At 42.8% G+C, this 25,656-nt stretch overlaps 1 protein-coding gene across 1 annotated transcript in view; it reads right to left on the bottom strand.

The window, feature by feature from the left end:
* Nucleotides 1-471: 471 nt before the first annotated feature.
* col8a2 (collagen, type VIII, alpha 2) overlaps nucleotides 472-25,656 on the bottom strand; it is a 63,954-nt gene continuing 38,769 nt past the window's right edge. Inside the window, exons 3-4 of the mRNA XM_058047773.2 lie at nucleotides 6,277-6,461; nucleotides 472-5,267 (exon numbers count right to left, since the gene is read on the bottom strand). Coding sequence (XP_057903756.2) covers nucleotides 3,364-5,267; nucleotides 6,277-6,427 — 2,055 coding nt within the window. The 5' untranslated portion in view covers nucleotides 6,428-6,461 and the 3' untranslated portion in view covers nucleotides 472-3,363. The remainder of the gene's footprint in view (nucleotides 5,268-6,276; nucleotides 6,462-25,656) is intronic.

Here is a 25,656-nt window from a genome sequence, read left to right as displayed (position 1 = left end):
ATAATTGTTTTACATTAGTTTAAAAGTTTTAATTTAAAGGGTGTTGTATTCATTCAGGTATATATGTATTGTCAAGTGACACTTTGTGACATCAGCTTGGGCCAGGCAGACCAATCAGGTTGCTGAGGTGCAAGTGTAGTCTAATTGTATGCTTCCCTCTAGTGATTTTTGTAGGAACTGCAACTACCTACAACTGGTGACCAGTCTATCCAGGGCTGTTGAAAAGATTCAACCATAAATTTTCAGTGTTATTTTTGGGTGTTTGGCCTAATCACCTCAAATTTTTATACACGCCTTTTGGAGACAGACAAACAAATGTTTGTTCAATTTGAGTAAAATTGGCTGAAAAACACTTCTACCATCAACTAAAAAGGGAAGGACTGATTAAGTAATTGCACATATCATTAACCATTCATGTAATGACTGTGTATTTATTGTACACAGTACACAGACACTGAAGCCAGACACACATACAAGAAGGCCTTTATTGATATGGTATCAATACAAATCAAGTACTTGTAAATTTTCAAAAGGCAGAAAAAACATTTCCGAATTAAAAAAAAGAGTGCATTTTATACCAAAATTATATTGCGCAAAAGTCAGCCGAGTGTGAAAAAAAAATCAAATAAGTCGATACATTACACAAATAATAACATCTCCACAAATAATCCTTTCGGCACATAACACCAGGATGCTAAGTACATGTTGTAAATACTAGTTACTCATCAATGCTATTAAATACCATTTATTTATACGTTCTTGGCTTCGGTGGTCGGTTCTGGCATCCCTATTAAATTATCATAAATGTATAAATATCTTCATTAATTTCTTGTGCAAGTGGGAATGGCCGCGTGTTTCATAAATGCATCTAAAAACAAACATATCCCTTACAAACCGAAGCAAGATAATATCGTTTTGTGAAGCAATGTGTGACTAACATGGATCTCACTGATGCTTGCATGCAAACCCTGCAAGCCAGGACCATAAATGGCCGAGAATAATAACCACGTGTCATTCACATCGCCATGTCATTTTCAATGTGTCTATTTCAAAAGGGGACAGAGCATACGTACGTAGGATACGGATGTAAATATGTCGGAGAGTTAACACGACTGCTAATTTACACCCGTAGTCACCTTGGCAGGTAGAAACACATCACATCACACCACGCAACAAATAAATGGAAAGGAGCACAACAATGAGCTAAAACAGATAATCTATATGTTGCTGTGGTTACCCTGCCGCCCAAGGAGTTGACTAATGTCCAAACATGAGGCAACATACAGTACATAACCAGCATTGAGCTGTCTTGTATAGACTCACATTATAATATCGATTCATAGCATTTAGTTGGGGTTTATGGAGGGTGAAAGTAGAAGTACATTTGTGAAAAAAAAAAAACACTGATTCGGTCTTGTACACGTCAATACCTGGCTTATTCCTCCATCAGGGTAGTGCTGAATGCAATGTTTCAGGTTCTGGTTCAAAATAATGTATTGCGAATTATTGCACACTTTTAAGTCATTCCGACATTCCCTTACATTGCAATTTTAATGCTTGTTTTTTTTTTAATGTACACTTTCAAACTTGAAAGGACAAACAATTCAGGAGTCGTCATGGAACATTGACAGAGCTGGGGTTTTGTAACTTCACTCCAGTTTATTATTATCTTTGCTGAATGACCTGAATAGCAGTGGGACAATGTGACACACAGACACCCACGTACAGTACACACACATACACACTCACAGGCAGGCAGGCAGGCAGGCAGGCAGAAGGTTACAGAGAGTATCTTTAATGCTTCCATCACCATAAAACAACCCCTGGCCGATACCACCTCACAAAGACGCAAACCAGAGGGTTTGGTAAATGTTACGCAACTTCTATTTCACAACCTGCTGGCCTCTCAGACAGTCAGTCCCTTTACTTATTCACAGTCAATGCAGAGTGATTTGCATTTCCAGCTTCTAAGCGTAGCCAAGCTGTTTTGTTATACTGTAACTACTTTGGAATGAGTGGCTTCGGAATGATAAAAAGTATTTGCTCTAATCCATGAATTCCTTCTGTTGCATCGACAGCGGAACCTCGGTTTGCATACACGCCTTTTTTTATCGGTTTTCATAACACAGTGCAGTTACCAAACTAATCCTTAGAATCCAGTGCCCAAATAAAGCATCAGTCTCAGGTTGGGACACTATAAACAGATTCCAGCATCCTTGATAGTAGCACACTGATACAAGCGATTCCTTCTAGTCTCTGCTCCAACACTTGTATCCAGCATGTGCTAAAGTGCTACCAGAATTATCAAAGTCCAAAAAAGACGCCTTAGCCGAGTCCGAGTTCCCTACGGCAACACAGAACCAGTGAAGTTCAAATGACCAACCTCATCTCGAAAATAAACAGGATTCTCGATAAATAGAGGTGAAAAAGTCGGGCCAACCTAGTTATTGTTTATAGAACACACCCAACGATGAACAACTCGTATCTGTCTCCTTTCTTCCTTCACATAAACCCACTGCGCTGTACGCTAATTCAATGTTCAAGTGCACTGCGTATTTGAGTTATTTTTTCCCCTCCTTCTCACATACGTTTCAGGTTTTTGTCTTTTGGGACGCATTGAAACCGAGGTTCCACTGTATTTTCTTCTATATTTGATGACCATGAAAGAATCCAGCTTTAATTGTGACTTTCCATGTGTAGTTATGTAATGTAAACATTATGTCCGTGCAATCGATGTTGCCTTGGTTTAATACTGTGAAGTCCAATTAATGTTGGACTGCATCTCTAGATTGCCTTTTTGGATACTTGAATACAATAAATTAAGTAGTAAACGACAAAAGAAACACAACTTATCAGCTAAATTGAAAGAGAAAGCAACCGACGGATGAAAAACGGACGATTTGTGACTTTTGATGAGAAACTGTATTGAAATGAAAAAGAAATGGCACAGTTTTTCCATATTTACAATTGTCTGTCGACGGTGTTGCTAACTATGTCAGGTTACAAAGCACCTCCCCTCCGCAAAATGTCAGGTCCTTATATGAATGCACCGAACAGTCCTACTGTAATAAACAACACTCAGAGCAAAGCCCAAATAATAATAAAACAATGGCAATAATTAACATAAAAATACAACCCCCAAAAAACACAACAAAACAAATAACACTGAATAAAAATTCCTCTGCCATTTAAATCTTTCTTCTTTCCGATGCTGTTGACTGTAAAAAAGACAAAAAGGATGTAAAACTGGAAGTAACTGTAACTACTGAAGCACTACGACTGATTGTTTTTGTAATGTGTATGGCTGCAAGTATTTTTCATAGGTTTTGGTCTGCAGGACCATGTTGGAACCGATGGGCAGGGTTATGTGGGACAGAGCAGGAATCCTGAGAACGAGGAGTGGATGTACTTGGTAGCGTAGAGGCCATTCGCCTGGTCCGATGGCATCTGGACCCAGACCTGGTCGCCTTCTTTCAGCTCGAGGACAGCACTGCCGGACGCCTGGTCCATGTAACCTTTCTTGTACTCATCGTACGTGTACGTAGCCGGTACATTGTTCTTGTACAAGGCCACCCACAGGCTAGTTCCCTTCACATGCACATGGTACGCAAAGTAGTAGACACCAGATAGAGGAGCGGTGAAAATGCCAGTTGAGAGACTGTAGGCATTCTGCCCGTTGTACAGAGTCTTGTCAAACATGATTGGCATCCCAGACGGAGGGAAATGCTTGGTGAGGATGGCGGTGAAAGCCGGCGCTAAGGAGGCAGAGAGTGGAATTTGACTGTATGCTGGACCCTTTCGGTCTCCCGGAACTTCACCTCCTTCCAACTGGGAATCCGTTGGACCAGCAACAACTGTTTGACCGTTTCCTGGAAGACCCGGTGGCCCCGGAGGCCCTGGGGGACCAGGGGTGCCGTTCAGTCCAGCAGGGCCTGGTTTCCCTGGAGGACCTTGTGGACCTATAGGTCCTTTCTCGCCCAATTTACCTAGTCCTGGAAGTCCTGGGAGTCCAGGCTCACCCTTCAAGCCCGGGGCCCCCTGCGGCCCCATGGGACCCATAGGCCCCTGAAGACCTGGGATACCTGACTGACCTCTGGGGCCAGGTGTACCCATAAATCCTGCCTCACCTTTAGGTCCTGGACCACCTGTGAGCCCAGGATTACCTGGCAGACCAATATGTCCTGCTTCACCTTTGGGCCCGGGTTTTCCAGTTGCTCCATTTGGCCCAGGTAAGCCTTTGTCCCCAGGTATACCAGCTTTTCCCGGGTTTCCATTGACACCTTGGTCGCCTCTGAGTCCAGGCAGCCCTGGAGGGCCTTGAGGGCCTAGTTCACCCTTCTGCCCTGGCATACCATGTTTTCCTGGGAGTCCCATTGGGCCGTGAAGTCCAGGGGGTCCTGGTTGTCCATCAAGACCTGGTTCTCCAATTGGGCCCACTATTCCTTGTTCTCCTTTGTCTCCAGGAAGACCCGGCAGCCCATTGTGGCCCTTTTCTCCTTTTGGCCCACTTAGACCAGGTTTTCCATAGCCTGGCGTACCAGGAAATCCTGGTGAACCTCTCAGCCCTTGTTCACCTTTTTGACCTATGAGACCTGGCGCTCCTGGCAGTCCATCAATTCCGGGCTTCCCTATCCCCACAGGACCTGGTTGACCTTGTAGCCCTGGAGGCCCGACCTCTCCGGGTTCCCCTCGATTCCCTGGAAGTCCATGATCACCTTTAGCACCAGACAGTCCAGGCAAACCTTTTGGTCCAGGTTTACCAATGCCCGGAAGACCAGGTGGTCCTGTACTACCCTTCAATCCAGGGGGACCCCTTACGCCAGGAGGACCTGGAGTCCCATTTCCATTCTCACCTTTAATGCCACGCTCACCTGGAGGGCCAGAAATGCCTTTTAATCCTGGTTCTCCCCGTGTACCAGGAGGGCCTCTGATACCTGGAAGCCCAGGTTTTCCATTTAGAGACAAGCCAGCTGGGCCAGGCAGTCCCGGCTGCCCTGGTTGACCCCTGGGGCCTGGTTCACCACGGGGACCAACCTCGCCATTCAGTCCAGGCATGCCCTTTGGCCCAATCTTTCCTGGTAATCCGGGAAGTCCTGGTTTACCGATTCCTGTGAAGCCAGGGGGGCCCTGGGGACCTGGCTGCCCATTGAGGCCCGGGTTCCCGAGTCCAGGTTTTCCTGGTGGCCCTGGTGGCCCAGGGGGACCTCTTGGTCCTGGTTTTCCTTGTGGTCCTGGCTCCCCCTTCACATCTACCATGGGTGGCATGTCTGAAACAAACAAAGCAAAAAATCATCATAGTTTGTTTTCATGATTTTTAGCAAACCTAACAATATGAATGAAAAAGTGTATGATTTCATAAGGCTGGGAATGTTTGGTGATTAAATATTTGTGAGCAACCATGAACATTTCTGCAGATTATCAGATTATACTGCAGACCTACAAAATGCAAACAATGAAGTCGGGCAAAGCACTTCCTGTTTTAATTGTCTGTAATGAATTGGTCAGTCTGTATGCCATGTGTCATCTTAGTAACAATGCTTTTCTTTATCTTCATGGTTACTCTGTTTAGTTGTCATAATTAGAAAATCCCACCGCTGTATTTAAGCAATGAGGCAGGGTTTTGTACATGTATACTGTACTGTCTAAAAGCCATTTGTGTATCTTCCAAGTATAACATTCTTGTTTGCTCCATCTAATTATAGTTCAGACATTTTGTTAAGTATGATTTTTTTAAAAAGTGTGTTTTTGCAGCTTGCATTGAATTCCAATGACTCAGCATTGTGCTGTGTTGTTAACTCGTAACCAGTAAGTGGCAGTAAAAGCTTAAAATTAGTTGCACTCCTCAGAGACTTTTTTCCTCACACACTTTTCAAGTGGAAGAACCTTTAACATTTTAGAACTAATATTTCTCTCCCTGTCAAATGTCAAACAATTTTAATTTGAATTTAAGAGGATTCTAATAATTTGCACATTCATTTTTTTCTAATTTCTTGTTTTGTTAAGAAGAAGCAAAATTGATTTCATTTTCTTAGCTGTTCAAAAGTTGTTATCTTAAAATTAGCATGGTAACTCCTCCTTCCCCACCATTTGAAGAAGGTCACTGTCACTGGTGGGTGAGTGACGGGAAGAAAAGCTCTAACTTTGTTGGGGAAAAGACCCCAAATATAACCCATCTTTCTGATACTGGATGCTGCATGAATCCATCACTTGAATGTCTTTAACAATTAACTAGTGGAGTCTTTTTGCGTACAAAGAATGGCTTAATTCACGACTCACCGACATAATGTCCCTTGCCTTCTCTGAATGGTGGTCCAACAGGCCCTTTCATCATGGGTTGCATGTACTTCATGTGAGGCATTGGGGGGTAGCCTCCAGCACGAACATGACCCCCCAGCATTAGGAGCACACAGACAGAGGCCAACAGCATGGTGGGCGGCAACCGATGTCACACACACAAAGAACTGGAAGGGAAATATGTTCAGAGAAGACAATAAGTGACATTTCCACACAGATACGGAAGTCAGTGTAATACTTCAACTATACTTAAAACGATACTAGTCTTTTAACTTTATGTCAACTCTATGTAAACCAAGGAAACATGTTTATTGCATGAAAGCACATACAGTGGAAAATATGCACTCCTAGCATAATGTCTCATTACTTTAGTTTCAACTATTTCATGTTTTTATGCAACATACCATGCACACTCGAAAAATTTGAGCAAATGTTAATGGCATGCATCCTTAGTCGCTTCAATCTGCCAAACATTGCACAAATATACTGAATGTGTTTGTAGCCATAATCAATGTTTGACCCCCATCCAATTATCAGAAGTGACGTCATGTGAGGGTGACACTCTTTACAGATTGTTAAGTGTCATTCATTTGTGTCACCAAAACATGGAAAAGAGAATTCAGACGCCATGTCGCATTTTAAATACAAGTTAAGGGGCACTCATGAAATATGAGTACCTAAACGTACTGAAATATGAGTACCTTTTACATACTGTTACGGTACGGAGGCGGGCCACCTAGACCGTCATACAACCCAGAGATGCCGCCGAATGTATGAAAAGTAAAACTGAACATTCAGTCTAACAAGCGGTACATACTGTCCATCCAGAAAAAATGACCACATTGAGCTCAGGCCAAGTATTTCCACAATCACAAACAGGATCCATGCTATACCCTTAAATGCACGAAAGTGAAAATTGCATCCATTTTTTTTTTCACAAACGATGTGCCGTCTCAGCCCACTATAACGCGTGACGCTTACATTAAGCTTGGAATTGTCCAAGTGCCAACGCAAACAAGTCAGTTGAGGTGAAAAACTGAATGCTGCGCCTCCCATCCAAGAAACGGACGGATTAACTGGCCTTCAGAAGTGTACAGGGGGATAAGAGTTACTAAACAAACAGGACTATTAGTGGTTATAAGGGGAGTTCAAGCAGGCGGACCATGTGAGCAACAAGGACACACACACACACACATTAAGATCTTTATCGGCACACATTTGGTCAACTGGTGATGATTCCAATTGGAAAAAACGTATGAAGCTGAGACTTAATTCACAATGGAGAGGGGGGGGTGTTTTCATTGCCACATCTGTGCTGAGATCAGGTCTGCTTTATAGCTTGGCCCTCAGCATCCGTCTGTGATTGTTCAGCCACCACATAACCTCGTCAAGTCCAGTTCTTGTTTAACAGCCATTCAATAAAGACTTTGTCTCGGTCACCTAACATTTTTATGTATTTAGTCACACGTCTGTGGCTGGCCAAAAACCATCATGTCTAAAAAGTAATCAAACAAAATTGATTCCGAAAAAGAGCAGATTTGGTGAAGCCTTTTTTTTTTTAAATGTATTGGCCGACTGTCAGGTGGGCTGGCCTACAAACGTGTCTTGTATGGGGGCATCTGTGGTTTTGAATGTGATTCATCAAGAGACCCAAGGTGCCCACCACCATTCAGCAGAACTCTCCAAAGAACCGCAGGGACTCACATTTAAAAACAGAAGCATGAATAGGTAACAGACGCATGCAGGCCTGTGCAGTCTGTTAAGTGTTTTCATTGAAAAAGCTCCCCAGACATGCTCTTAAATGTCATAGAATCCTCACTGGCTTCCACAGTGAGCCTTTTGGACCAAAACTGTCTGAAAAACACCCACGTAACAAACCAAACACGCTCACTATGCATGAGAACACAATCTAGCTCAGTTAAGTGTTTGGATAATACTTAAGATTGCTAACTTCCTATCGTTTCTTTTTACACAACCCCACTTGAAAACAAGCCGTAAGAAATCCTCAAGAGAAAGGGTGAGTGTTAAATTAAGGCCTCTCAAATTCATGATACACAAACAGCATCCAATGTTACGAGACGTTTTGGCAGGCTGAGTGACGCTTTATGTAAGCATGTTTAACTCAAGTACATCCGAGTATACAAGACAGGAAACAGTGATGTTTGTGTTTTTAGGCAAATAAAGGGAGAGTTAAGTCTGGGTCAACAAGAGCACTGCCAGCTCAAACTTTGGTCCATTTCTTCAATCATAACCACGATGACAAACATGAAAATGCAATTCTCGTCATGAATATTTTCCCTGCACTGTTTTCTGTTTTCTTCTTTTCTATCCCCTCCTGCTCCGGTCTGGCTGCTCCAAATTTGCATAACAAAAAAACATCAAATAAATCCAAATATTAGCATGTTAGGGTGAGGAGCATAGCCATCCAGGAGGGGCTCAGAGTAGAGCTGCTTCTCCTTCACATCGAGAGGAGTCACTTGAGGTGACTCGGGCATCTAGTCCGGATACCTCCCGGACACCTCCCTGGTGAGGTGTTCCGGGCATGCCCAGCTGGGAAAAGGCCCCGGGGCAGACCTAGGACACGCTGGAGGCATTATGTCTCACAGCTGGTCTGGGAACGCCTTGGTGTCCTCCCGGTGGAGCTGGAGGAGGTGGCCGGGGACCGGGAAGTCTGGGCTTCCCTACTAAGACTGATGCCCCTGCGACCCGGACCCGGATAAGCGGAGGAAAATGGATGGATGGATTAGCATGTAAGGACAATAATACTATCTGCCCCAATGCCTGAACAGGACAAATAAAATAGTTTAAGGACTAATTATTTGCTGATAAGGGTGCTGTGGCCTCCATGGGGGTGCCCAAAAAAATTTAATTGCTGATATAAAAAATCTCAACTCGGGCACCACTTTGGGGAGGGCTAGTTCTGGTCACCATTATCTTAAAATTAGCATCATAACTTGCCCAACCACTTTTTACCAGCAGGTCTCGGCGTCACCAGGTCATTTGGGGTGTGTGAGTAACTGGATGAAAAGCTCAGACTAAGCTCAAAAGCGCCATGATGATGATGATACAGTATAGTCGATGGACAATGTCCTACCGCAGTGTCTCACCACGTGATGCAGGCTGCTTTAACAGACAAAAGTCTTGCCTCGTCTCCAAAACAAAGACTGAGCAGCATCCCAGAGAAGACACAGACACCACAGACCAGCCGCCGTCTTTACCGGCTAATGAAATCAGCAGCACTGGGGAGGTGAACATACTCGACCCCCACTTCCCATGTGTGGATCCAGACAAGCAAGCATTTCCTCAACCACACACCCACAGGGAGATTAACGGTACACCAAAAGTGAGGATTTAGTGTCATGGAAAGGAAAGAGGCTGCTGTTTCTGTGGTGAACGTTTGAGCCACTTGATCGTCGTCTTCATGGCGTGCTTAATAAAAAAAATGGCATATTCCAGTTATTCCCGAGCCATAAGCTTGACAATAACCGCCCACAAGTCATGACATGACATGGGTGGTTTAGCTGTTATTCAACTGCAGCCATCCCCAGTTAGCATAACATTCTTCTGCAAATGTAGCAGCAGAGAGTTTAAAAAGCATTTCTTTGGTTTAAGCTGTACTGAAGACATATTCATAATAATGAGTTTTACAGTTAGTAGGGGGGGGAATAGGAAAGACTACCTTATGAAACACTAATAAGGTATCACACGCAGCCAGCAGTTAAAGATAAACTGTGTCTGTGAAGGATGAATTTATTTTTTTATAATAACCCTACTTTTGAAGGATTTGTAATATATTTGAGCACCAGTCATGGTTTCTGGTACTTTTCTGGTACCAGAAACCATGTTTCTGGTATTTTTCCAAGTACTATATAAGCAGTGTATAAGCAGTTGTTTTCCATATTATTACCTATGTGACCCGACTGTTAGACACTTTTTATCTACAAAAAAGTCAGAAAATGAGTGTTTGTCTTATATTTGTGGTCTATTTATATGTGGATACCCACATGTCATGCCAAACAACCTCTCCCCAACCAAGTCAGAGCTTTTCTTCCAGTCAGTCACACACACCCACACACAGAATCAGATGAAAAAAGAGGGCTTTTCCTATACTCTGAGTTGTCTTATATTTGGGTTCGGTAGATGTTAATTGTATAAATAAATACATGTATAAATAATAAAAAATATATAAATAAACCAAAAAATAACTATGCCTTTGTGTAAAAGATTGACTGGGTATTTTTGATTTTAATATTAATTCTGTTACAAAATATTGATGAATAACAGCATTTATGTCTCAGAGCCAAAATAAGTCCGCAAAACAAATTAAACTAGTTGGAGATTGAAGAGTTTGCCATAATGAGTTTTCCTATACCGTCTAATATTTAGCTTCGGTAGAGGTGCCAGTAAAAAGTTATGCTATTCTCCTGAATGAGAGATTTACTGGGTATTTGCAAATTTCATTTTCATTAAGTTGGAAAACCCTGAACATTGTATTCAGTTGTGCTTCAATAAAAGCATTTATGTTCTGTTCCATTTTTTGTGGAATTTGGACACATGGCATAAAACATGGTTAGCAATCCTGCCAACACACAGCATGGTCTCAATTACACTGTAAAAGTTTGCAGACACGTCTGCCATATAATGTGCCTTGATATATTTATGTATGTCTCTGCAGTCTGGACATGTTCCTGTTTGACTTGTTCTTTTGTGAAATTGCATCAAAAATGTAGCGGTACGTTTTAAATGGAAGCGGTGTGAGTAAGGGGACGGGTTAAATGTGTCAAAAACAGATGGGGGTCAGGTAGAAGGATTTTCTTTCTTTGTGAAATCATTCAGAGGGACATTTTTAATACCCGTGTGCACTCGCTGCAAGTACAAAAAGGCAGATGTGCGAGTTACGTATATGATGGGGGGATATAGTTTGCTGTATATGGAAGGTGACACCGAGGTAAAGGAGTCAAAGTAAGGTGAAATTATTGAATGTTTTTCTTGTAAACAGAATTGTATGTTAGCTTAGACTGACTGATGACCTGCTGCTGTACATCTTTAAGGGATTTTCATATCCACCTTATCCCCTATACCTGTAATATGATCCCATCTACATCACATTGATCAGTCTGTCTCCGAAGGCCTCAGCTGGCAGCCTCACATCCTTTCTTTCCCTCTTGTGTTCCCCCTTAAGCCTCCTCTGTTCGCCTCATTGTTGGTGTGAATGCTTTTATTGTGTGTGCTGCCAAGAAATGTGCATGCAAGGTGCATGCTGACTGACATTACTCTATTAATCTGAAATAAGAGTTGACAATGGGATCTATCACAGCAAAGAACAAACTATGCAGCCTGCAGAGAGCAGCAAAGATGCGACCCGAGTGAAGACACGTGGGGAAGCTGAGTAGGCCGTGGCATCTGCATGCTGATTGGCTAATTGATTGGACCGGCTGCTGAGATCAAGTGAAACCAATTATGGCAGAGTCAAAAGACAAACAGGAGGTAAGATTAAAAAATAACATGAAAATAGACAAATGCAAAGCAGAAAAAAACAATACACAAAAGAAAAAACGCTCTGTTGTAAAAAAAAAAAAAAAGTTTACTCATCATCTACAATTCACTCAGGTCTTTCTCTTTTCTGTGCATTCTAAAGATATAAAAACAGCTAAAAGAGGCAGCGTCAATGTTTTATAGTATATTTGGTGTGACCATGTAAGTAACATAAGTGATTACATGTCATACTTCATACTTTGGTCAGCGACGTCCGGCAGGTCCAAAATGAAGCGTTACCTTTGAATCGTAGCCTGAGCGAGCGTGTGGTGAAGCTCGTTGCCACCCACATAGTAGCTAGCTGTTGTGCTGAGATGTCACTATGCCAGTAAAGTAGTTATTCAGTGTAACAATACTGCAGTGGCTTTGTTAATATGCCTGTCACATGCCTCTTTTTAGCTGTTTTTATATCTTTAGAATGTTCAAAAAAGATGTCTCATGTCTCTTAAAGGGATTGTGGATGATTGAAATTTAGGGGAAAAGTGCAGTTTTCCTTGAAATAAATAGTTGAGTGAAAAAAAAGATTCACAATGAGTGAGTGAGGTGTGTGCCATCGACATTCCATCCTTCCAACACACAGCTGTAGATATCTGCTGGGGAAAAAAAAGCGTGTCATAAAGCGAGAGACAGCTCAAGTTGTGTTGCAAGCAGTCCCTCTAAATATAAGATATTTGAGAAGTGAGTTGAAAATTTTCCACAATTTGGGTTGCCGCTTGTCACTTAGGGGTGATGGTGGGTCCCGCAGCCAAACCAGTTGAGAACCACTGGTTTATATCCCGGTAATCTAATCCACAGCAGAGGTGGAAAAAAGGATGAAGCAGCAAGTCGCCAAGGACAACTTCCAGGACGAAAGTCCTCTTTGTGGTCTGCTTCTATCAAAGGATTCCGCAGTCTGACGCCGCATGCAACACTAAGCTAACACAGACACTCACAACACGGACCGTGGTAGCTGACAGAAAAGGGTGTTGATAACGGGAGATGGAAAGTAACATCAATGCAATGGGTGTCAAAGACTCAAGAGGAGGAAGCAAGAGTGGCTTAAAGTCTGAAAACCACAAAGCGGACCTGGAGTTAAAGTGAAGAAATGAAAGGAGGGACGCTTCAGCTCCTGTTGACCCACTTCAGACACCACCAGTCGTCTCGCTCTGTCCCCAAACACACACATCAGTTGGCAGCAAAAACAGGGAGGGAAGACCTATTTTTTCTGTCTGAAATGGAAAGAAAGAAGATTATGATTTAATAAGGGGGCCGGAAATCTTGGTTCAAATCCCCCTGAAGGAGCTTGCTGCAGGCTGCTGGACTGCAGACTAAACGGGAGAAAAAATGCATATAGAGGGGGGAAAAGGACAGCCATATTTGGAGTGATATTTCTATTTGAACTACTACGGTATATCACCAGTGATTTGTAAATCATTTACAGCTGTCTAATACGTTGTTTTTCTTAATTAGAGCTGCAGTACGGCCATTGTGGAGAGGCTTACATTTATTGAAACCGCAGAGATAGCTCATACAAACTTGATACTTCACTTTTCCTTGGCTCTGTACCAAATACTGAAAATCGTAAAGACTAGTTTGCACGCATAAGTTGAGCACACAATTTGTGAAACGCCACACTCCCTCCATGACTTGTTGACAGCTGTTTATGTCTAGTGTACGACAAATAGTACACCCAACGTGCATTGTTCCTGCATTTGCATTGTCACCACCACTTCCTGCATCTGTGACACATTCACAATCGTAATAAAATTCAGAATAATATTACGTTTCACATTTGCCCTGTAAGTTCTCAAGCCAAATCTCAGCCTACTCCCTCCTTTGTTGGCTTTGTTGCACTTTGTGTGACTCTCATTAAAGTGACTATGACTGTTTTTCGGCGTCACGCCTCTGCATCTGTTGTGCAGAGCTACATAGTATGTAACAAATAAAACATGACTCAATAAAATGACTAAAAATAGCTCAAATCTGTGTGCATAACAAAGATGCATCATCTAACGAATGTGATGGCTCCTTTTACCTGCAGGTGTATAATGGCCACGTGTCAACACACTCTGCAGTGTTGAGGTCTTTACTTGACTTTTTTTTTTTTTACTTTTTACTATTTGCTTTCCTTCTTGAGGTCTAAAAACAACTTCAAAACCTTAGAAATAACTTCCACAGCACAGCGTGGACTCGAACGGAAACTCACCGAGCTGAATCCCAGCTGAGTGAGGCTAGCTTGCTGTTGATTGGCTTTATTTTGATTGATCGCTTACTTAAAATGCTGCCGACCACAGATGAAGAAAAGAACCCACAAAGCCCCCCCCCCCTCCCCGTTCCACCCTTCCCCCCTCCTTTTTCTGACATGCATATTAAAACACCAGGATGTGGTGCATAGTCCCTTCAGACCCGCCCCTCCCATCAGGGTCAGTGTAAAGTCTTTATTAGCCATATGAGCGCTTGGCTCCAGAAGAATACTTTACCAGTTTTGGCCTTCCATATTCCTCCACTGGGTTATAAAAGCTGTGAACTGTGAATGTGTAATAGAGTCTTTATGCTGAAAGATGTCTGGAGGATGTAAGAAAGTAAAAATGATCAAACAGCAGACCTAAGAATGATAAAAATGGAGAATAAAAGTCATGTCGCTGTCAGTGTCAGTGATGCAAGCATGAAGTCGGGTTTCTTTGTATATGTAATAAGCCCAAGTGGGGGTAACTAATATGGATCCATGGCTCATCTTTTTAGATTTCTTCTTAAATTACATTACATACGCTCTGCTCCCCAACTCTGGAACTCTTTGCCACCAGACCTCCGTAACTCTGCCACCCTTACCATCTTCAAATCCAAACTCAAAACTCATCTGTTCAAACTTGCCTATTCCCTTTAACAGCTTCACATGGTCCCCCCTGCCCTAATTTATTGTATGTTCTTATTTATTGTATGTTGTCTTTTATCTTGTATTTTATATTGCCGTTTTTTATCTTCTGTACAGCGACCTTGAGTGTCCTGAAAGGCGCTTTTAAATAAAATGTATTATTATTATTATTATTAAGCCCAAGTGGAGGTAACTAATATGGATCCATGGCTCATCTTTTTAGATTTCTTCTTAAATTACATTTTTATAATATGCCGTATGCCGTAAATGGCCCCTGGGCTGCATTTTGGACACCCGTGCTATCCTCTGCTCCCTGCAGAGGAGGAAGCAGAGCTGTCTGGATGAAATGCTGCCGATAAAAAGATCGCTGCAGAGTTCAGCTCAGACACAAGCTGTAAAGGTTTCTTCATCAGCTCTCCTCATGTGTCAAGCCGTGTGCATGAGTTGGCCTGTTTAGCCGGATAAATAAAGGACGGAGGACAAAGAGCACTTGTTGGACAATGAGGTATGGGAGCTATGTCTCCTCCCTGGAAGAATAAAGTAGCCGGGACACGGGGTGTCCTTTTTGTCTTTATCTCTGACACAATTTCTCCACCGGCCAGCATCCTTCCATTTGCCTGACACCAATAATGACCGGGTTTATCGCTCCCTGCTGTGTGATTGATGACTCTTATATTAAAACCAGATCTCTCTTTTTAACTCTTATCGCCATCGTCCAGCCATCAAGAGGCGAAGAATGAAGTAAACGACGCAGCACAAAATGTGAACCACTCAATCAATGCATTATCAGTGCATATTTGTGTAATGTGGGAGGAAGCAAAAATGTGCACATCTGTTACTGCTGTAAACCTCAACCAATCAGGATAAACGGGCTGCAGAAGCATCGAGTCTACCCGCCAGAACGCCATATTTGACTGCTCGTCAAAAATGAATATAACGAGGTTCATTGTGAAGATCAGCCAAGCAAAGGGATATTTTTGGACTATCTGGAGTTAGCTTATAGATTGATGGGCCCTCACCTGATAATAATGGCCATCACCGAGTTACGGGATGATGAAACTTGGCTTGGCAGCCAAACGTGACAGGAAGATTGGTGGGAAAAATAATTGGAGAGGATTTTGTCATTTTCTCATCTTTACATGAGAATGAGTGGCACATCTCTGGATGCTACACAAGCTATGGAGAGATTACGTCAGGTACGCACAGCAGATGGACTCTAAAATTGTCCACTCTATAGAAGACGGAGTGACTATTATAGGGGAGTCACGGCACGGGATTGGGTACAGGAGAACCAAACTATGAAAAAAGTGTGACTGATACGACTACTACTGGAAAAGTATCACTTGATTTAATCCCCAAACCTGTTTGTTAAAAATAACACAGCCGTGGAATGCACATCCCTTCAATTATTCCCCCACAAAGGACCCTTTCTCTCCCACTTTCCTCCCACATTAGGGATTCTGTCTTTGATATCAAAGCGAGGCGAAAGATTAAAGTTGGGGGTGCGGATGGAGGGGGGCTGTGTCCGGCACTTTGCTGGGCAGTTCGCTCCAGCTTTACACGATGCTGGAGTTATTCACCTCCCAACTCTTCAGGCGACCAAAGACAGCTGCGAAACAAAGCGTTTGTTTCCTCTCATGCGAGTTGACACGTTCATCATCGCAACTTGGCAGACTTTCGGGGGCTTGATGTGAAACATATTCACTCAATCCTCTGTTATCCATTTACAGCTCATGCTCAAACATCCCGGGATGGATTTAAAGGTTTGCGCCTGGGAGGAATGTGACCCTTTTGGGAACGCTGTAAAAACAAGCTTTCCTTTGAACCTGTTGCTCGTGTTCCGACTTCACACCTCGCCAACGGACATCTGCCCGTCCGATTAGCACCTGCCACTCCGTTTCACACCAAGCTGATTTGGTACCGCGACTCAGCTTGTCGTGGGACATGTCACCAATTACAGAGCAGTTGGTCGGGTCAAGGCGGTGAAGCCATGAAACCATGTTTGTTACCCTTGTCACTCTTTATCGATCTGCTGTGCTTCCTTACCACAAACACAGAAGGGGGACTCTTTATTAGAAGAGTCAATAATAAATATGAATTTAGAAGACTGGGAGGAAGACACTTCCACCTCCTCCAAGCTTTAGAAGTCAATCCAGATGATGTGATGGAGAAATAAATCACAACTCCTTTATTTGACTTTATCGAGCTTTGTCGCTCGGTCGGGAGATGGAAGCATTCCCGTTTCCTTCTATGGGATGTTTTCAGGGGATTTACGCCAGCTGGGGTAATTTAAAAAGCACCAAAACAACGACTCCTTACAACAGACATCCAAAGCCATATTTTAAAATGCTTGGTGGTGAAAAAAATATTGTTTCTTCACTCGGTTTATACGGTTACGGATGTGCTAAGCCAGTGCTTCTCAAATAGAGGAATTTATGAATTAGTGCTTCACTGTTCTGTTTTTGTTGCATCTTTTTCAGTTTTGAGTTCAGTCTGTACAGTACGGAAAAATATATAGATATGATCAAAATATACAAAAGCGATTTTCTCATAAAAAACAATGCAAATCTCAATAATACGCCCCAAGACAGCTGGGATAGCCTCCAGCATACCCTCGTGAGGATAAGCGGTATAGAAAATAGCGTTTCTCACATTCTTTATCAAATTGCTGGCAACTTTTTGGAACCCCATGGCTGGTTATCGATGAAACAAATTGACCTTTTTTGAGAAGATTGAAGCTTCAGTTAAGTGAGAAGCAAATTATGATCAGTTTGGATGTACCTTTGAAATAGGAACACAAGCACACACATACTATACACAATTTTTCCTGTACGAATTTTCAGCATGTCCATACTGGGGAGCAGACGAGTTTGAGATTGGAGACTCTGCTAAAGTAATTATCTTGTTCCTCCAACCTGTCGTTAAATGGAAATCCTAAGTCTTGGCCAAACTACACGCCTGTCTTTAGGTATGAACCTTCAAAAACCTTCCCTCTCTGATTCCACCAAAATATTTTCATAGGACACCAGACTTCAACAGCTCGCTGACAATACGGAGAGGAGCATCCTGTAAAACCAGTGGACGGGCACGTGTCACATTAAGTTGTATCTGTCCCCACGTTGAAAGAGTTACATAATCTCATTGTTAAACGTGTGTGAGTCAGACAGTCTTTGTTGCCACAGTAGCTACTAAAATGTAACCAGTCGTGTCGGCTGTGGGTTGTTGTCTTAAGCCCCTCGGAGGTATACGCATCACTCCTGATGAAACAGGCATGGGATTCAAACTGCAACCAGATGGAAGAACTTCTGCTAGTGGCTCCCAGGTGAGAAATGACATGGTAACCTGCTATAACATCATCAAAACATGTGATAGGCACGGAATGGACTGCACACAGCTGAGAAGAAAACATGCAGACTCCAGTCACTCGTGATCCAGTTCATTTGTATCAATGTGGGCACCATATGCCATTGTAAACTGTCAGAAATGGTGCAAGAATGATGCACCTAAAGAATGTAAAAGTAATTGACGTGGACAAGTAATCCTTGCTACAGTGTGCAATGATTGACATGTCAACCGAGCAATGTCTGTACGAGTCTCTCATTTGGTGGGAGCGAAAGAGAAGCACCCAGTAATGGAGTCCTTTCATCAAAAATATTGAGACAAACATTTCGGATCCATGTCGACGTAGAGACTGATCAATGACTGCATGGATTCTCTATTGTCATCAAAAGCAAGGAGTCTGCATTGTCATAGTTACAGCATAAAACATCTCTTGATGGCTTTCTACAGTAAGTAAAATGCTTGACATTATTAGAGCCCTCTAGACATGAAGTAACACCCCTATAGTCACCTTTACATTCATATTTCGTTAAATAGTAGACCTAATAAGAGAAAATAAGACATATTACAGACTCACACATTAGCATGGAAAGAGTGCCTTGTTTCTTTTTTGCTTCTGGTTTCTGTACACCAGTGTTTTTCTGCTGGTTTGGCTGCAGGACCCAAATTGTGGGAATTTTTCAACTCAAACTTCTGAAATATTCCATATTTACAGGAATTTTTTGAGCTGCAGCAGTGAGAAACTGTCTGTCTCTTCATGGTGCGCTCTTCTCTAGCAGATATCTGCAGCTGTGTGCAGGAAAGACGGCACGTTCAGTCCCCACTCAATGTCCTTCCCGTCCGGCTCAAGCTTGACAAAGTAATCCATAAACATAAACATTGAGGTGCATTCATGTTAGTTCATTTAGCTATTTTTCATGCCTGAAATACTTCATTTAGGCCATAGTCAACCATAAAACAGCATCCATTCATCCATTTTCTATGCCGTTTATCCTCATTAGGGTCGCGGGTATGTTGGAGCCTATCCCAGTTGTCCCACCATGATTTATTAAATGATGTGTTTTTGAAAAGCTGTGATAGAGCAACTGCGAAATGTAAGCCACAAAGTGCCAAGGGATTACTGTATTCAATTGAAGTATTGAAAGAGGCCGATGACATGGCTGCCCGTAGCAAACAATCAAACTCACAGTCACTCAAAAATCCAATGTTGCCCACAAAACCATCTCTTTTCCTCATTCACTGCTGAGAAAGCACAACTTGGGTCCAAGGGACACGTCTCTTAGTGCGCCTTTTGTATGCTTTGGCAACCAGCATGTTTACTTAGGTTAGTGGAATAAAGAGCGAAAAAAAAAACCCCACCACTATTCACACATGTGGGTGTTTTTCACACATGCAAAAGTCCTACAGGAGACATGCACTTCAGTTGGAGGAAGCTATACATGTCCCGGGTGCTGCATGTGTGCATACTGTACATGGCTAAGTTGGTTCTACTGCCTACCACAAATACTGAGTGGCCTGTAAATCAGAGCTAATTACTTTTAAATGCTCTGTAAAAGCTGGTGGGGTGTGAGCGCGCATATGTGCTTGGAGGCATGCGTGCGTGCACAAATGCATCACAGATGAATGATATAATTAGTTGTATAAAGGGAGGGTTACATTTCCTTAACATATGTATATATATATAGTATACTTTGCAATTAGGTAATTAACCACAGACTAATAACAAGCACCATTTCCATTGACTATTTATAAGGCTGAATAACATGATAAAGAAAATGGAAGAAAGTCAAGGAGAGGAAAATGCTAAAAGTTTCCCCGAAGACTCCATATTTGCGCACACTCAGCTATGTTAACACTGGCCGGGACTGCGTGGTATGAGAGTTTGTGTTTAGACGGCTTTACACAGCCCCTCAGCTGTGAGCAGAACAAATACACCCAAATGCCGAAATAACAGTTGTCGGAATGCAACGCAGCATAAGTGCTTGTTGGGCTTGGATTGAGATTTGAGATGTGGAAGCTGACAGATAAACTTGCCCCCGTGTTGCTGGTGAACATCCTCATCATGTTGTTGACGTAGCGCAGCTTGCTGTTGTTTGAGGGTGTTGGTGGACTTTCAGTTAAGGCAATGAGATAGTGGGTAAGTGTAAAACATCCCGAAGAAATTGAGAAGAAATGCCACTATAGCTCTATTATATCAATCCTCAGATATGAACTAGGCTGTCCAGTAGATGTCAGCAGAAGGGGATTACATCACCATAATCTGATTGGATTTGTTGTAAATGCTACACGGTGCATCACTGCCTATGATCTAACATAAACCGAATATAAGACGGCCATCTTCCATCCATCTTCTTTCATTTAGCCGAGGTCAGGTTGCAGGGAAGCCAAGCCCAGAGGTCCAGAGGTCTTCCCCGGCCAGTCCGAGGCCTCCTATATTTGGTTGGATGTGCCTTGAACACGGGCGGCACGGCGGCTGAGTGGTTAGCGCGCAGACCTCACAGCTAGGACATCAGGGTTCAATTCCACCCTCAGCCATCTCTGTGTGGAGTTTGCATGTTCTCCCCGTGCATGCGTGGGTTTTCTCCGGGTACTCCGGTTTCCTCCCACATTCCAAAAACATGCTAGGTTAATTGGTCACTCCAAATTGTCCATAGATATGAATGTGAATGTTTGCCCAAATACAGCTGGGATAGGCTCCAGCACCCCCACGACCCTCGTGAGGAAAAAGCGGTAGAAAATGAATGAATGAATGAATGAATGCCTTGAACACAACACAAACATCCCAAATATTTTTCCCCCAGCCATCACCACCCCAAAATCTCTTGATGTTCACCACACTCCTTTTCACTTGTGTGTCTCATTCTTTTATCCCGACTACAAGAACACAACGGTTCTCTCACACTATGAAGTGAACTGCTACAATTAGCTTATCGTATAAACACAGATGTGTAATCAAGTCTAGACTGATAGGACAGACAAAGCCCTACCATCTGGATTTACACGAGGATCTGGCCCAATCTTGATTTGCTTGAGGACTGTTTTCTTGTTCTGCACACCAGATGACTCAGCTCAAAAAAATATCGCCTTCCATTATTTTGTCTGATTGCCGCCTGCCCTACGCAGTCGTCTGAAACTGTGTGGGTTGCAGCATCCTCCCTTTGCAGAGGAATGCGCTGAAAGTGAATAAGTGCTCATTTCAGACAGTCTTGTTAGATGGAATGATAAAGGCGAGGAAATCCATCAGTTTATTTTACAACTTTCCTGTTCACATGGAAGACACACACAAGGGGGTTTCTCCGTTAGAAGTTCCCCACAGCAAAAACACATTTGGGAGCATCAAGATTTAGCAAGAAAACATATAGCAAGAGCTGGCATCCATTGCACACACACTGGTTAACTATGGCAGAGTCTGCGATGAATTGAACTGAGGCGCTTATTGCATGACACCTTATTTTAGACAAGAAAGATACGGTCGAGTGGTTAGCGCACAGACCTCACAGCTAGGAGACCAGGGTTCAATTCCACCCTCGGCCATCTCTGTGTGGAGTTTGCATGTTCTCCCCGTGCATGCGTGGGTTTTCTCCGGGTACTCCGGTTTCCTCCCACATTCCAAAAACATGGCCACTCCATAGGTATAAATGTGAGTGTGAATGGTTGTTTGTCTATATGTGCCCTGTGATTGGCTGGCGACCAGTCCAGGGTGTACCCCGCCTCTCGCCCGAAGACAGCTGGGATAGGCTCCAGCACCCCCGCGACCCTCGTGAGGAAAAAGCGGTAGAAAATGAATGAATGAAAGATACTAATAGCCAAAATGCCAAACATACGACTTAGTGAACAGGTCTGTTTTACTCAAACGTTTCCATTCAACTCTTTCAAAAGTCTCCAGGTTCCTCTTTGGGGTCCAGAAATGAACAACATTGAAAGTTTAGCTGATTGCCGGAGCTTTGAGGTATTAACCAAGCTTGTTGCAAAAGGGACCGGGTGTTCTCGATGAGGTAAACAAAGAATTGGAGTAGCAGAGGCCGTGACAAAGTAAAGCAGTGTGTGTGTGTGTGTCTAGGAGCTAACAGACGGACCGTGCATGTTTCTGTTAATGCCGGTTCAAATCAGCGGTTCCCCCAATCAAAGGCACCACAAATTCAATGCTCCTCAGACTGAATTCATTTTATCATTTTGATTCTTTTCTTATCTACTCTTTCTTTCAAATAGAATCTCCGACACCCTCTTCTAAACCCTCAAAACCACACAGATATTTCCAATATCTCCATGTCAATCACAGGATGACTCCGGGTTTGTGCGGGTTCTGCCCAGCAAAAGCTCTGTTGACCACGACCTGGACCCAATGTTTAGAAATGACCGCTTTTCTGCTTCAAATTATGAATGGGGCCATGCAGCAGGGCAGAGGAGAGGGAAAAGATTTGGAAAGCGAGCGTTTGCAACCATCTGCACCCCACATGAATGTGTAATTGATTGGAAGCCCTTCTAATTAAGTATTATGTCACATGTCCAGTTATGCTTATACAATCGCACATTTGCATGGTTAGCATCAATTAGAGGGTCGTATGGTTTATTTCTATGCTCTGTATTCTGCAATTCATGATGTATAAAAGGTGCAGATGTTACTGACATCTCAATATCCGAGTGCGCTCATACAAATTGTTGGCTCTGCTGATATGTTATGATATGTTATGTTATGATGCCATCGTCATGAGCTCAATGTACCGATGTTAAAATGACAGCAAAAAGCAGTCAATGATTATAAAGAAAGTTTTATAAAAAACTTTTGTTTGCTGCTGATTGCTTGTGTTTGTAACTCCTCCCTCGTGTCAACACATATGGCAAAACAAATTTTGACCAATCACAAAGAGCCGGCATCACTACAGGAGATGGCATTTTTTTTGTGGAATATTTACATTATTAATCTGTCCAATTTTACTTGTGTTAAAGAAACTAAAAGACTACATCCATGTATATGAATATGTCAATCAGCACAAATGTTTACACAAAGTCTTATGGAAGGCATACAATGAATTGGACATAGCTGTCTATGATGCATGTATAATATTCACAGATTAAGCTAAGCTCTGACTACACTGTAAAAGCCCAGCGTGAGCTACAGCAAGTTTATTTTTTCCATCTTATTGTTTCACTGCTTTGCTGCTGATTACAGGAAACGATTAGAAGAAAAGCCGTAAAAAGGACTGGTAGTGTTGTACACCGCCTCATGCCACCGAGGGTTGCACAATGAAACACATGCTCAATGGGCTCAAAGTCTGCACAGTGAGGCTTTAGTCTCTAAGCCAGGACCTATTAAAACATACGAAGTCCACTAACCAAAAGCGGGGATACTGTGTGTTTTGACGAATAGTCCAAGTTCTTTCATTTTTCATTTCACACGGCGCCACAGTAGGTAGAAATTGGTACAGAAACCGCCACCTAATATGTTATGACAAAACTATATTTTCCCAGAACCTGCAGTGTTTCAAGGATGAATTGCCTGGCATTCATTCCTTCAGGGAGTCAAGTTAAATTTCAGATGTTTGTCTGGGCAGAAGCAGATGGTTGGCACATTAGAAACCGAGTGGTTGGTACTCGCTAATGTCACCATGTTCAATTACAATGGAACCCCCAAAGTCAAACACAATCAAACCGTAGAGGTAATGTTTTAGTTAACTTTTTTATATGATGAACTGCCACGCAAATGTTACCAGATGTTCACCATTCTAATACAGTCAAACCTTGGTTTCAGTACGCTCAGTTTTCATAGGGTATATCACCTCGGTTTTTGTACAATATTGCGTGTAACAAACTAGTCTGTTTGCCCTGTTTATACATGTTGCTAACTCACTGTTTGTGCTGTTTTCAATGGAGTGTGACTGCTAAATAACCCGCCATGGGGTCAAATAAAGTTGTGAGTGCTATTCATACCTGTAAGCAAGGGTACAGCATTCAAAATCTACACAGAGATTCCAACTCTGATCTTCCCAGTCTCCTGACTGTATGACCAACATGCTAACCACTAGTCCACCGTGCGGGCCGCAGCATATTCCTGAAAATGATGGTTGAATTCGACGAGGTTTAAGGTGTGCGAGAGTTGAGGTGTTGCATTTGTGGCTGCCACTGAAGCTTCCTGTTTTGGCCACGCCTCTAACTGCTGCATGCTTCTCATCAAAGAACGCTCATTAGTCAAGACCCAGACCACAGCTGCGGTGACGCCACAAAGCATATGGAAAAAATATATCAGTACATTTTTAGTGGAGCAAAACTTGTCAGATGCTATTCAATTTTCTGTAATCATCCAAAAGATGCGGTAGTCATGATATACATGCACGTAACTCAAATGTCACTCCCTGCACAAGGAAATCTGGCATCTTTTTTATACATATTATTCTAACACTGCAATAACCCCGTTCACACTATTTTCTCTTTGAACAAACTGCGTCTAAATCAGTCTCAGACTTGAAAAATAAAGTCTGGAGCGTTTCAAATGCTCTCTAAAGAGCAATTTCTTCCTCACGGACGCATCGGGAGATATCCTCGCTGTAACCAAAGAGAAATAAAAAAAAGTAAACAGACTGTATGGTTTGTGAAATACGTGGATGAAAAGAAGGATTGTGTAAGTTTTATGCTCAAGCAGTGACCCCTGTTACGACTTGGCCCAAAGTTCAGCCATAAACAGTTTTTCCGGCCAGACGGTGAAGAGAAGGGCAATGAAGGAAAACCAAACAAACCTACCTGCATGTATTTGACCTAAGCTAATTTTGTGCTGCTACCTGAACTCCCGTGCCAAAAAGCACTACAGCCACCTGTGTTGGTGAGTACACTCGCACGACATGTGCTGTGGATGTGGGGAAGTGGGTGATTGCAGCCCCAAATCTCAGCGGGCGAACACACGTCACATCCCATTAACTAGGAACAATACTTTTGCTGGAAGAGCACTGCGGATCTTATTCCTCTGTTTGATTCCCTTTGAAAACAGACGCGTCTCAACTGAAAAAAAAAACTCAGACATACCATTGGAAAAAAGTCTGGGACGTGTTGCTCAATATTTTTGTTTTGTCCGTGCCATAGCGAGTGCACTTTGCAGGGCTCACTGATGAACAGCAATGTCTGGCACCGGAGATCAAGGTTTTTAAACCACATTTGCCTGAGAGCGGGAGTTTGATTCGAGAGGATTTGGTCTGTCGTCGGTAAGGATGGAAAGAATTGTGAAGAAGCCAGGATGTGTGGATTGGCAAACAACTTACTCCTGCTTATGTCTACTAGGCAAGGCCTGTGACGAGCCCGCCTGAGGTGTGAAAAAACTTGTTGCGCAACATAGGCTTCCAGAGTACAGAGGGTTTTCGTTCCCTCTGGATCTTGTTTGCTGGTAACCCCAATGGAAAAACTCCCTTTGGCCCAGCCACTAGGACACACTCACAACAAAGATCATATTAATAGAACTTTCAAAGTCCAACACCTCAGAAGTGGTCCATCATGCATGACATCAGCAACCACAACAGGGACTAACACAAGGGTATTTGGCTTTTTCTTTGTTTTTTTTTTAATTTCCATGACAAAAGGGTACCAGTGATGATCATAACTTACTGCGACACTGGCATGAGTCTGGCTGATTATTGTGATGTAATGTCCCAAGG

This window comes from Doryrhamphus excisus, linkage group LG7 (assembly GCF_037039965.1).
Source record: "Doryrhamphus excisus strain RoL-2023G ecotype Guam linkage group LG7, RoL_Dexc_Guam_v1.1, whole genome shotgun sequence".
NCBI lineage: Eukaryota > Metazoa > Chordata > Actinopteri > Syngnathiformes > Syngnathidae > Doryrhamphus > Doryrhamphus excisus.
The sequence above is the reverse complement of the archived record's forward strand: the minus strand, read 5'-3'. Positions and strand labels throughout refer to the sequence as shown.